This window comes from Gymnoscopelus braueri (assembly GCF_963280865.1).
Source record: "Gymnoscopelus braueri genome assembly, contig: SCAFFOLD_103, whole genome shotgun sequence".
Classification (NCBI taxonomy): Eukaryota; Metazoa; Chordata; class Actinopteri; order Myctophiformes; family Myctophidae; genus Gymnoscopelus; species Gymnoscopelus braueri.
Genome location: NW_027660364.1, coordinates 1 through 14,532, shown reverse-complemented (window position 1 = coordinate 14,532; position 14,532 = coordinate 1). Strand labels below are relative to the sequence as shown.

Here is a 14,532-nt window from a genome sequence, read left to right as displayed (position 1 = left end):
GCCGATAATATATATATATATATGTGTGTATATATATATATATATATATATATATATATATATATATATATATATATATGTGTGTGTGTATGTATTACACCACTATTGCTATATGATGACCCCCAGGGCAAGGTGGTGTGGTCCTTCTTTTAGGACAACGGTGTGTATTTCTTTTGTTAAGGGGATCTAAGGGTTTGACTCCTGCTTTAATGTGAATTCCTTCTTGTTAAATTCAGGGGAAACACATACCTATTCTTTCCAGTATAAGAAGGTTAACTCTGTACGGGGGGAGTTATGTTTTGGGAGGATGAGGTGAGCAGAGAGGTACAGAGGACCCAGGAGAAAGCCTTGTTAGGCTAACATGCTACTTGCTTCATGATTTTATAAATAAACTTGCAAATTACATCCACATTCCTGTATGGACAGTATCATGTTTGCCATAATAAGAACAATGTTGAACCAGGTGCCCTCTTACAACCTGACCTCTGGACTGAGCTTAAGGAGCTGAGAGACATGGTGGTGGTACAGCAAGAGAAGATCAGGAACATGGAGGCCAAGGTGGCGGCCAGCGAGGAAGAATCCAAGAAGCTGACGATCACAGTGGAAGGTGAGGATGGACTAAAGCTACCTTGAAGAAGTTGTAAAGGTACAGGCTGAAAAGTGTTGAAAATGTTTTATAGTTTAACTTGTGTTTCTCTGTGATATTTTTCAGTCATGGCTGCCAAACAGACTGCTAGCGAGACCCAGGTCAAACAGCTCCAGACCAGACTCAGTACCAGTGATGGCCAGATCCAAGACTTGAAGGAAGGAAGTGAAGGTAATTTGAACAGCAGATGTTCAGTGAATGCAGGTAGGAGAGGACAGACTTGAAAAACAACTTACTTTGGTAAATAACAGAGAATAGATGCTGTTTAGATGTAATTCACTGTATTTGTTGATGCATTTTAAATGAAACAGCAGGAGTATTTCTGATGGATTAGACTTAATGCTAAGGTTGTGATTTCAGCCCACCATGCTCAGCTGTCCACCGTAGTAACCAGGCTGACTTCTGCTGAGGGTCAAGTTCAGGAACTGTTGAGTAAGTATGTTTAATACATATTAGGATTATAGATTCAGGAGGATTGTATTAAAAATAATCATTGTGTGATAGGAACTTCTTTTTACATGAACCACTTGAACCCTAGCATCCCTTTTCTGAGGGGAACAGTGAAGTATCGTTTCAAACATAAGTACGGTGTTTCATATTTTCAGATACCACAACAGAAAATAGCAGATCTACAAGCTCTCAATGCCTCGTGCTGCCAGGTGTTGAGGGCTTGCAGATCGGCTATTTTTGTTAAAGAGGTTTTGTGTAGGGGGGGAAGTATTGCGTGGCAGTGGTGTAAAGTAACTAAGTACATTTACTGAAATACTGTACTTAAGTACACTTTTGAGGATTTTTTATTTTACTGGAGTATTTCCCATTTTCAATACTTTTCACTTAAAAAAAAGTAACAAAAAAGATCTACAAGCTCAAAACCCGGCGCATTGCAACATGTTTTGATATTGTAGATCTGCTTTTATTTTGTTGGTATTTTTTTATTTGAATTGTGGAAAGTAACAGTTTTAGACATAATGATGTTTCCACCTGACAACATCATTATATAATATCCTGCTCTGTATTTGACACTGCAGTAATATAGCAACTGTTTAGTTTTAATACAAAAGACTTGAATGCCAAAATGTTATATTTTCTGTCCAGATCTTATCTTAGTCTAAAGTCTCTCCATCTTCTGAAATGTGTGCAGACAGCCTGGCTTTAACTGGAGACTAAATAATTGAACACATTTCTCTCCTCCTAGCATGACTACACTGTATGTCTATCTCTTTAAGAATTGATTTAAAATGTTACTCATCACATTGAGACTCTGGTCTAGCTCTGACATACAGTTCAATTCAGGACCAACACAGCCTCATAACTCTGAGACACATGTAGAATCAAGAAGCTTTTATTTGTCACTAACTACAAGTACAAGCAGAGAAATGGAAGCAAATGGACCCATACGGGTGCATTTGCTTCCATTTGAACCCTCTAAAGCAACGTTCACACTGAGCACTATAACTATAACAATAACTATAACTGTATTGTATTTTTTGTTTAATTGGTGTGAACTCTGCCATTCACTTGACTTAAAAGGGTTTTAAAACTATATTTTTATACTTAAAGTTAAAGTTATAGTTATAGTTATAGTTATAGTTATACAGGGTCCCCACGGTCATGAAATTCCTGGAAATATTTTGAAATTGAAAAAAAAATTATCCAGTACTGGAAAAGTTTGGGAATTGATCAAAGGTCCTGGAATTTATCAAGGGTCCTGGAAAAATATTTGGCTATGCATTGTTTTTGGCTATTGATTTTGTTAATACAAAACATTTTCATAAACATGTATAACATTACACGAAATATGTAACATAAGTAGTTTTTCGCCGAATGGGCTGTGTGATGGCATATATTATTTAAATAAAATAAGTCATACGGATGCCATAATGAGTCTTCCAGTGAGCTATGCCCTAATTTTGAATGACATTGTACTATTCTATATTCTATGCTTTATTTTTGCTACACTGCCTATCTTTGGGCATTCTACATAGGAGTAAGAGACACATTATTGCGCTGAATGATTGTTATATAGGCCTGTAAATTGGGCTAAATATTCTGGAAAAGTTTTGGAAAAGTTTTGGAAATTCATTGCTAAAAATGTGTGGGGACCCTGGTTATAGTTATAGTGTTCAGTGTGAACGGCCCTTTAGAGTCACAGACCTGTAAGGGTCCATTTGGTACCATCTGTACACTCTCAGAGTTACAGACCTGTAAGGGTTCATTTGGTTCCATGTGTACACTCTCAGAGTTACAGACCCGTAAGGGTTCATTTGGTTCCATGTGTACACTCTCAGAGTTACAGACCTGTAAGGGTCCATTTGGTTCCATGTGTACACTCTCAGAGTTACAGACCTGTAAGGGTCCATTTGGTTCCATGTGTACACTCTCAGAGTTACAGACCTGTAAGGGTTCATTTGGTTCCATGTGTACACTCTCAGAGTTACAGACCTGTAAGGGTTCATTTGGTTCCATGTGTACACTCTCAGAGTTACAGACCTGTAAGGGTCCATTTGGTTCCATGTGTACACTCTCAGAGTTACAGACCCGTAAGGGTTCATTTGGTTCCATGTGTACACTCTCAGAGTTACAGACCCGTAAGGGTCCATTTGGTTCCATTTGTACACTCTCAGAGTTACAGACCTGTAAGGGTCCATTTGGTTCCATGTGTACACTCTCAGAGTTACAGACCTGTAAGGGTTCATTTGGTTCCCAACCATCAATCATTTTTGCTGGGGTAGGGTTTTTATCTGTCTCCAATGCTGTTGTTTACATGTGTATTTTAACATTATTATGATTATTATGATTATGATTATGATTACGATTATGATTATTATGATTATTGTTATTATTATTTATTTGTCTAGATACATTTGATTGGCTCAACCACATGAACCTATAGTGTCTTCAAACATTCAGAAAACACAGTGCATTGTGTTGTGACTCGTTGTGAGCTTGTATCTACTTTGTTCGGTGAAGAGATTTGGTATTGAGGGATAAGAGGAGCAGAGTATAATACAGTAGGGTTAATAGTATCGTATTATGCTTTTATAATATTATAAACAATATAACAATGCTCCTGTGTTGACAGACAAACCAAAGGTGGCCTTCTCTGTTGGTTTGAGTCATGATGGAACAGTTGGACCATTTAGTTCTCTCACCACTGTGATCTACAAGAACGTTCACACTAACATCGGCAACGCATACAATCCATCTACAGGTAGGTGGAGATTACATTATTTCATAATTAATTAACTTTACACACTGGGGAAGGGGGGGTTCCAGGGGGTCTCCAACAAAATGTGTTAATATAATGTCACAACCATTTTAACCATTTATCCATATTTTATATGTTGTCTATTGAAAAAAATAGCAGATATACAAGCTTGTACATCTGCTATTTTTGAACATTTTGTAAAACCTTTTTAATTGTTTTTAAACACAAATCTTCTCTTTTGGGGGTCCCTGGCACAAACATTTTTCAGATGGGGGTCCACAACCAAGTACATATTAATGTAGGGGTCCTTGACTTGAACAAGTGTGAGAACCAGTGCTTTAAAGAGCTCCCATAATGTTCATATTCAGCCTCTCAATAAACTCATATTAAAACTTAAACACCGTTGTCAGTGTCTGTTTTATGTGTTTCTGATTATTTTTAATATAATACATCTAGAAGACCAAAGATGATGTGTTTTATCCATATATGGAACATGCAGTATCATGAGAAAAATACATTCATGTGCATCACAGAATATTAATATGTGATTCATTGAAGGATCATAACGTTGACTCATTCAGTTTATTCATTTATTTATGTTTTTTGAAGTGAGGTAAGACAGGATCAATCACTCTTGATTGGAACAGTACCTTCCAGTACAAATCACCCGTCCGTGCGTGTGTGTGTCCCTCTGAGAACACCTAACATTGGTCAAGCAAAGGCGCAGAAGGCCAAAGCTAAGAAAGCATACTCATCTACAACAGTAACACAGAAGAGGACTATAGAGTTGAATTGATCCCACAACAAGGCCGAAGTCTTAATACTGTAACAATTGGCCACCTTGATCAAATACATTAAGTAGCACTAGAGAAAACTGACATAGATCAAACACACCAATCAACTGCTGAAACTGTTCAAGACAATGAAGATGAAGAAGACAGACAAGCATTTGAACAAACCAGTCAATTACGAGGACTCCCATATGACACATTGCTTCAAGAAGATTTTTTTTTAGATGCAGACACTACATATTCAGTCGCCCCTGCAGAACACCAAAAACCACGCGCATTCTACCAAGACGACCCGTTCTACCAAGACGACCCGTGCTATTTTGTCTGCTGGCGGAGACTTGTGCTCCGAGGAGCACATTTTCTAGTTTATTTTATTGTTATTTTGGGGTGAGGGGACACTTTGAAGATAAAAATAAAAAATATTTATATTAATAAAAACTTTTTTTTTAAAGTGATATTTAGGCCTACATAAATATGTTCTGGAAACAGTGCTGCCCTAAATGCAGTATTATTGCCATTAGGGGGCACTAGACTTCAACTAAAGAGGGACTGCTGTCTTTGCCTCTAAACCAGGGGTCTTCAACGTTTTTCAGGCCAAGGAGAGAGAGAGATGAAGCAGGGACCCCAACTACATTTATTACAATTGTGTTGCAGATTAAACTTTGTCATAGATTTCATAGATAGCTTCATTGACTATAATCAGTGTTGTTTAAATTCAGTTTTTATTGTTAATTTCAGACATTTAACCACTTAAACGTTCAATACTTAGTACTTGGTCTGCTCCTTTCCCCCCCCCATATCAAACCTCTTTGCTGAAAATAGCAGATCTACTCGCAGTGCGAGGTGTTGTGAGCTTGTAGATCTGCTGTTTTCGGCTAACGTTCCCCTCAGAAAATGAATTCTAGGGTTCAAGTGGTTAATGTGAAAAAAAAGGTTCCAATCTCACAAGACTTGGCGGCTCCCCTGTAGTAACTCTGAGGATCCTCTAGGGGTCCCGGACCGCTGGTTGAAGACCCCTGCTCTAAACTCATGAACATTAAAATAATCCCTTGCTTGTCCTGCTGCTTGAGGCCATTTTTATATATGAAGTTATAATATGACTTATTAGTATTTTATTGTACATTTCATACTCCTTGTGTCTGACTAAAGTGGTGCTAAAGCACTATAAGTGGTTCTTTGGCTCATAATCATATAGAAGAACCTCTTTTGGTGCTACAGTATAGCACCTATTTTATAGGTTTATCAACCTCCTGGACCCACCAGGGGACCAAATGGACCCTTGGGTCTGTAACTCTGAGAGTGTACAAATGGAACCATGTTTTATCTCTGGGACGGCAATCTACTGGAAAATCTTCAGTGTTCATTTACACTCTCAGAGTTACAGACCTGTAAGGGTCCATTTGGTTCCTGACTATAAACCAGTACTGGGACCCCCAGTACTCCATGTTGAGAACCGGTGCTCTAAAAGAGCCATGCAGGGTCTTAACAGTGTGTGTTTGTGCGTGTGTGTGTGTGTGTGTGTGTGTGTGTGTGTGTGTGTGTGTGTGTGTGTGTGTCGTGTACCAGTCACAGTTGATGTCACCATGAAGTCGGAACACAAACGATACATTTCCGTCTATGAACCTACTGTAAGCTATTACAGCCGAGTTGGGCGAGTCATGGTCACTTAAGACACAAGACTCATTACGTGGCACTGTCTATGTGCAAGTCCAAGAATGTCATGCATCCACAAATACATGGCCAAATGGCATTTATTTGAGACACAGGGACATCTCTTCAGGAAGGTACAGAGCACAGAGATGACATCAGAGAATGAACAAGAACCCTTATCGGAAACTGTGGGCATAAAATATCCTCCTGAAGATGACCAACTACACAGGATGGTCTCATACATTCACTCCTCGAAAAAATACCCACCTGTTTTACCTGACAATGTCCTATCTGTCAAAAATGAAGAATGTCCACGAAAGCTTATTCCGCTAGAAACTGTGTGCTCTGCTTGTCCAGGAAACATAGTTCTTGGCCCACCAGTTATCATCACAAAACAAGCACAGATTGTGTCTTTGACAGCTGTTCTGAAAGGTAAGCTAAAATGTTTTGGTCATTTGTTTTTCAGCCTCACATCTCCCCACCCCCAAAAAATAGACTGACCCCCTACTCCTCTCCTCTCAGGTGTCCACACCCACTGCAAAGAATGTAGCAACTGTGGGATGCTTTACAGATACCAGGAGTATCAGGATGGCTTGCATAACTTTGATGACGGTGTCATTTTGACCTTAAATCTTTGCATCTTCCTACGGAACTCACTCCAGGTGTGTCTGTGTGTCTGTCTGTCCTTCATCTTATCGTACAAATATACTGTCTCAATCATGACTATTAAGTTTTATTTGAATATTGACACACAGTGATTGCATATGTAATTGAACCCTTTTTTGCAGTACAGGCAGTTTTTGTTATATTTATTTAATGTATGTTTCTCACAATGAAGGTAAAAATCTATGTCTTTTGCGGACATTGTGTCATTGCGCAATAAATGCTTTATTTGACCTATTATCTTTTATAGGCTCACACAGCTGTTGGGCGAGTGTTTGATGCCATTGAAGACACTGTGAAAACTGTTTTGCCAAGCAGGGATCGGCTTCTTCATGGGTATTTGCATTTTGAAGCTCTCACGGCACATGAATACAAATATAGTTGTGTGAACTGTGGAAACTTCCCACCTGTAGTGGTGATGGATCTCCACAAGAAGGGGGTGTTCAGCATGCCATGTAAGTGTCTTGATCTAAGTGTAATTTAAACATTTTATTGAGACTAACCCAGATATTAATGACACCGTCTTGTGACTGTCTATCCTTAAGTCAGTGATCTTGAGCCAGTCCCTGAGGACTTCACAGGGGAGGTGAACTGTGAAGACTTCTGGGATTCCGTGTCCATGGACCTGATTGGCAGAGGGCTTACGTCAAGTAAGTGTAATTCTATATCTTGTTGGTTTAGATGTCTCTGATTCACTAGAAGCCTCTGAATTAGAAAGGAAACAAACAAATGCAGCAACAAAAGCATGTTCTTTATATACATCACATATTTAACTATGTAAATTAATGACACCAATAAAATAATTAACTTGGCAAATTGTTTTCAACGTTTCATTCTGACAGGTAACAGGAAGAATCCTTTCACTGTCCACCCCAGTTATCAGTTTTGGGCACCTTGGATAGGGCGAGGCACTAGAAGATCCAACACAGTGCTAAATACTGAATTTCGGAAAGCACAAGGTCCAAGACACACATCAGAGGCAGATGACATCGGTGTCACCGAAGACCGACTCATCAATGAATTGATGACTTTGAAGGTATGACTGACTTTGCGTACCCCTTTCTTTTTTCTTCCTTTACACAAAGGACTTGCATGTAGCTATTCTTCTGCTATAGCCCTCTAAAGAGCAGGACAGCATTTTGGAAGTATGGGAGCAAAGTGGCTTTTCAGGCAGCTAAATACATTGAAGTCACAGCAATAAGCTTACATTTTAAATTGGGGGGTAATGTCTATTTATTCGTTTAACCTACACAGGTGGATGCAGTGCGTAAGCTCTGCAATGAATGTGGTGTTGACTCGAACTCAAAAACTTCAAAGATGGATCTCATTTTGCGCCTCAGGACTGAAATGCAAAACAGACAGGCCTATGACAGAGTGTTTGAGAAGATCTGGGGAGCATCAGGTGAAAGCTTTGCATTTTTTGGGGCGTGTTATTTTTACGGTATCACTGGTCATTGCTGATATTGTTTAATTCATACTTCATACTCCTAATTGTTTAAATCTTTTCTATCCTTCAAGGTGGTTTGGCTGCCATCATGTGTCCCTGCGGTGTACAGTATAAAGTTCAACATTAGAGCAGAGGGCCCTAGAGACTTCGCTGATCTGCTGCTCTCGTGGAAACATCTGCCCAATGTATCAGTATATGACTTCGCAAGAGGTCTTGCAAACCACACCAATGTGAGAGAGGCAGCTTCAGAACATCTTCCATTCCAGCCGCATGAAGGCCGTCTTGCTCCTCCAACAGATGAAAACATCAAGGCCGCTAAGGACAAGAAGCTGAAGATCCACCTTCCATGGCTTTTGGAGCCAAACGCTGACCATGATGAAGATGACAGCCATCCAATCACTAAGTCCTCTAAACATTATGTGTTATGCGACAAGCTACATGAAAGTAATAGTAATAGTAAAAGACATTCTTAGGAGGATTGAGCTTGTTCCAGAGCTAGCAGGTCAGCTCAACAGCCAAGTGGCAGAACAGTTCTTCTCAGAGATACGGAAGAACAATTACTTCATGAACAATATGGCACCTTCGGCTCACATATTTCTGGTGTGAAACATCATTCACCACTATAATGGGAAAAAAGAGCGAGAAACCATTGCGAAGCTGGAAAAAAAAGGGCTCAATGTCAGCATTACGCTGGACACACTTGGGAGGGTGGTAGCAGGTAACATGTTTAACAGTAGTTTTAAAATGTATCACCATGCAATTCAGGATGTATTTGATATCTGTTTTCTATCATTAGCTCAACAGACCTCACCGGTATGGAATCGGATCACTGCCAATACTCCTAACTTCAAATAAAGGTTTCAGAACCTTGAAAACCTTTTTTGCAAGACTGAAAACTCGTTTCGAATCTCTGAAAAAAGTGTTGAATCTCTGAAAAAAGTGTTGAATCTCTGAAAAAAGTGTTGATAGGCCGAAAAAAAAATTCAAAACTCTGAACAAATATTTTACAGTGTTTCGCCAACACATTTTCAGAGTTTCAAATTTGTCACAAACACACTTTCAGAATATGCATTTTGGCACTGTTCTCCCTGGGTATTATTTTGTTTTACATGTGTGAAACCTTGTAAACTCCTGACTTAAAATAAAGGGTTCAAAAGGCTTGAAAATAATTTCAAGACTGAGAACTGGTTTTGAATCTTTGAAAAAAGTGTTGATAGGCTGAAAGTGTTTCTCAAATCCTTGCAAACACATTTTACAGTGTTTCGTCAACACCTTTTCAGAGTTTCAAATTGGTCACAAACACACTTTCAGAATATGCATTTTGGCACTGTTCTCCTTGGGTATTATTTTGTTTTCCATGTTAGAAACCTTTTAAATGGGAATCGTTTTTGAAACTAGCAACTTTATTGTTGAAAGACTGAAAAAAAAATCAATGGTTAAACTTTATTTTGAAACTGTGATTTAGCGTCACACACACAGCAGCACATTCTCCTCAAATCTCTGAACACACACACACACACACACGCGCGCGCGCACGCACACACACACAGCAGCAGCGGCGGCAGAGGCATGCCATAAGTGTTGAAACTCTGAAACTGCTACTCGAAACCTCGCAGGGAGGCGGGGGGGAGCGGAGGCGGGACCAGAGGCGGGGCCGTTTGAAGTCCATTCCATTCGCTCCAAATGACACACTTCAGTTTTATTCATGGTTTACACAGGAAATAATGAACTGATTACAATAATGTAAATTCTCTCAAATCAGTAACAGGTAGGTGATACATATGCCCATCAAATATGGTTTTATTGAAAGGCAATCCAGGTACCAACATTCGGGGAATATTTGACGGCTTGGAGCGCCTCAGTGCGGCTGCAGAGTTCATCTTGGAATTTGTCATTACAATTTTACTGTAATCCACATTCCTAAACCCCCCCACTCCTACACCCCCCCCCCCCAAAGGGACCCCCCCCGAACCCCCCCCCCCCCCCTGGCCCAAGGGGTCACTCATAATAATTCTATATCAGCATATTTTGTGCATTCAAACAGAACAGTTGAGATTTCATTTGGCCAGATCTCTGGCAATTGTACTTGAATTCTTATAATTTTAATGTTTATATGGTCTTTCAAGTTTATATTTTCATTTGGTATCAGTCATGAATTTATTAGAATGTATTAGAATTCATTTTCTCTATTGATATCAAGCCGGATTTTTCCACGTGCGCAAGTGCATGCTGTAACATAATAATACACAACGTGTACTGTACATATATATAGCCCACTAGGCTAACATTTTTGGGGGTTTTAGCTATGGACCCGTGACCTGGTGTGGTGGCCTGGCATTGACAGAGACATCAAGGCCTTAGTGAGGGACTGTACAGCTTGCCTTCTCAGTGGAAAAACCGGCCCACCCGCCCCGCCGCCGCTGCAACCGCTGCATTGGCCTGACAAGCCCTGGGAGCACCTCCAGCTCTACATCTGCGGGGAGCTTCATGCAGTCCCACACCACCAGCGTTTCATGGTGGTGGTGTACGACCTTCATTCCAAGTGGCCTGAGGTGCTCTCCACGGGGACTGTTACCACCCGCGTGGTGACTGAGTTCCTGGACTTGCTCTTCTCCCGCTGGGGGCACCCTACGGCCATCACGACGGATAATGGCCCCCAGTTTATCTCTGCGGAGTTTGCTGCCTTCCTGGAGGACAAGGGCATAAAGCACGTCCGTACATCATTCTACCACCCTGAGGCCAACGGGGGGGTGGAAAGATTTAACCAGACACTGAAGAATGGCATCAGAGCTCACCTGGCAGATGGCTTCTCCTTCTCTACAGCTCTTCGCCGCACGCTTCTGCACTACAGAGCCTCACAGCATTCCACTACCGGTTGCTCCCCAGCATTCCTCATGTTGGGACGGGAGCTGCAGCTGCCTTTGGATCGACTGAGGGCTTCCGTGATGGTGCCACCTTCAGCTCGAGGGCGCAACAGAGTCCGCCACCGGCAGCGTCAGATGAAGCAGCGTTTCGACAGGACACGGAGGGTGAAGACTCCATCGTTCGCGGCCCTGGACTGGGTCCGCGTCCGCCGCCCTCACAGGGGCCACAAGCTGCAGTCTTTCTGGTCCACGCCTATGCAGATAACCGACCAGCTGGGGCCTGCCACTTTCCGCCTGTCCGATGGGTCACGCTGGCATGCCAGGCGCATTCGGCGAGTGCCACCACCTGCTGTCGTGGGGCCGGAGGCTGCCATGCCTGTTACACCGCCTGCTGCCGCAGGTATGTGGGCTAATACTGACTTTGAGTTTACAGCAGGTGATATGGACTTGCCCCCGGTGCGCCCTGTGGCACCTGATGACCACCCGGTGGTGGTGCGCCCTCCGGCACCTAATGACCACCCGGTGGTGCCCGTGGCACGGCCAGTTCGAGACCGGGCTCGACCAGATTACCTCAAGGACTATGTTACCAATTTCTGAATGCATAAGACATTGGGGGGGTGGGGTTGTGTTTCATGGTTTTCTATGGGGGGGGGAAATGTTGTGTATGAGTGTACCGTTGTGTTTACGACACTAGACCGTAAAGTGTGACTGCTCTGTTGTTGTACCGGCTTGTAACGTGCGTTGCCAGCGTACATGTTTGTTACCCAGTAAAGATGGACCTATAAAGCTCACCCTTCTAGTAGCGTGCCTTATTATGTGGATATAACAAGTTGTAGTAATAATAATAATATGGGTAATAATAATAATAATAATAAGGGTAATAATAATAAGGGTAATAATAATGATGATAATAATAATAATAATAATATATATACTTTTTTTTTATTATTCTGAATACAACATTAATGGACTGAACCAGTCTGTCTGTCTGTCTGTCTGTCTGTCTGATATAAATTATTATATTATGAACCATACACTAACCACTTCAGACCTATTTTATACATACGCTATTTGAAAATAGCAGATCTACAAGCTCACAGTAACCGAGCTTGTAGATCTGCTATTTGTTGAACAACGTGTTGCTAATCACCGCGTTGGGAGCTTACATCTGGGGCTGTCATTACTGGACTGATATTATTTATTGGGGGGGGGGGGGGGCAGCTGTAGGCAAGTGGTACATATTGCTGGAGATAGATAGTTAGATAGACAGACGGACAGGCAGACAGACAGACAGACAGACAGACAGACAGACAGACAGATCGATCGATCTACAAGATACATAGATAGATAGATACATATACACAGACAGACAGACAGACCGACAGACAGACCGACCGAATCACACTAACCGATGCGCTTACTTTAATTGTGATATAATAATAATAATTATAATAATCCTACACTTCGCAGATATAAATGATTATATTATGAATCACTAACCAATTCAGACGTATTTTATACATACGCTATTTGAAAATAGCAGATAAGCTCACAATAACAGTTGTTGTGAGCTTGTAGATCTGCTATTTGTTGAACAACATGCTGGAGATAGATAGTTTGATAGATAGATAGATAGATATTTAGATAGATTTATAGATAGACAGACAGACAGACACACCTTTTTTTCGGTTTAATTTTTTTCATTTCTCTTTTCTGAAACCGCTCCATTAGCGGCGCTAAGGTGGAGCTTGGAGCTTGAGGGTCCATAGCTAAAACCCCCAAAAATGTTAGCCTACAGTGGGCTATATATATGTACAGTACACGTTGTGTATTATTATGTTACAGCATGCACTTGCGCACGTGGGAAAATCCGGCTTGATATCAATAGAGAAAATGAATTCTAATACATTCTAATAAATTCATGACTGATACCAAATGAAAATATAAACTTGAAAGACCATATAAACATTAAAATTATAAGAATTCAAGTACAATTGCCAGAGATCTGGCCAAATGAAATCTCAACTGTTCTGTTTGAATGCACAAAATATGCTGATATAGAATTATTATGAGTGACCCCTTGGGCCAGGGGGGGGGGGGGGTTCGGGGGGGGTCCCTTTGGGGGGGGGGGGTGTAGGAGTGGGGGGGTTTAGGAATGTGGATTACAGTAAAATTGTAATGACAAATTCCAAGATGAACTCTGCAGCCGCACTGAGGCGCTCCAAGCCGTCAGATATTCCCCGAATGTTGGTACCTGGATTGCCTTTCAATAAAACCATATTTGATGGGCATATGTATCACCTACCTGTTACTGATTTGAGAGAATTTACATTATTGTAATCAGTTCATTATTTCCTGTGTAAACCATGAATAAAACTGAAGTGTGTCATTTGGAGCGAATGGAATGGACTTCAAACGGCCCCGCCTCTGGTCCCGCCTCCGCTCCCCCCCGCCTCCCTGCGAGGTTTCGAGTAGCAGTTTCAGAGTTTCAACACTTATGGCATGCCTCTGCCGCCGCTGCTGCTGTGTGTGTGTGCGTGCGCGCGCGCGTGTGTGTGTGTGTGTGTGTTCAGAGATTTGAGGAGAATGTGCTGCTGTGTGTGTGACGCTAAATCACAGTTTCAAAATAAAGTTTAACCATTGATTTTTTTTTCAGTCTTTCAACAATAAAGTTGCTAGTTTCAAAAACGATTCCCATTTAAAAGGTTTCTAACATGGAAAACAAAATAATACCCAAGGAGAACAGTGCCAAAATGCATATTCTGAAAGTGTGTTTGTGACCAATTTGAAACTCTGAAAAGGTGTTGACGAAACACTGTAAAATGTGTTTGCAAGGATTTGAGAAACACTTTCAGCCTATCAACACTTTTTTCAAAGATTCAAAACCAGTTCTCAGTCTTGAAATTATTTTCAAGCCTTTTGAACCCTTTATTTTAAGTCAGGAGTTTACAAGGTTTCACACATGTAAAACAAAATAATACCCAGGGAGAACAGTGCCAAAATGCATATTCTGAAAGTGTGTTTGTGACAAATTTGAAACAAATTTGAAACACTGTAAAATATTTGTTCAGAGTTTTGAAAAAAAAATTCGGCCTATCAACACTTTTTTCAGAGATTCAACACTTTTTTCAGAGATTCAACACTTTTTTCAGAGGTTCGAAACGAGTTTTCAGTCTTGCAAAAAAGGTTTTCAAGGTTCTGAAACCTTTATTTGAAGTTAGGAGTATTGGCAGTGATCCGATTCCATACATCAGGGCTGGCTG

At 40.9% G+C, this 14,532-nt stretch overlaps 1 protein-coding gene across 1 annotated transcript; it reads left to right on the top strand.

Moving 5' to 3' along the window:
- Positions 1-513: 513 nt before the first annotated feature.
- On the top strand, positions 514-8,849 carry LOC308081622 (HMG domain-containing protein 3-like; the record flags this gene model as incomplete). Its single annotated transcript, XM_080457981.1, has 9 exons — positions 514-607; positions 713-817; positions 3,729-3,857; positions 6,509-6,727; positions 6,818-6,957; positions 7,209-7,413; positions 7,504-7,608; positions 7,801-7,994; positions 8,477-8,849. Coding segments are annotated over 9 exons (1,564 nt in total), but the record flags the coding sequence as incomplete, so codon positions are not given.
- Positions 8,850-14,532: the final 5,683 nt, after the last annotated feature.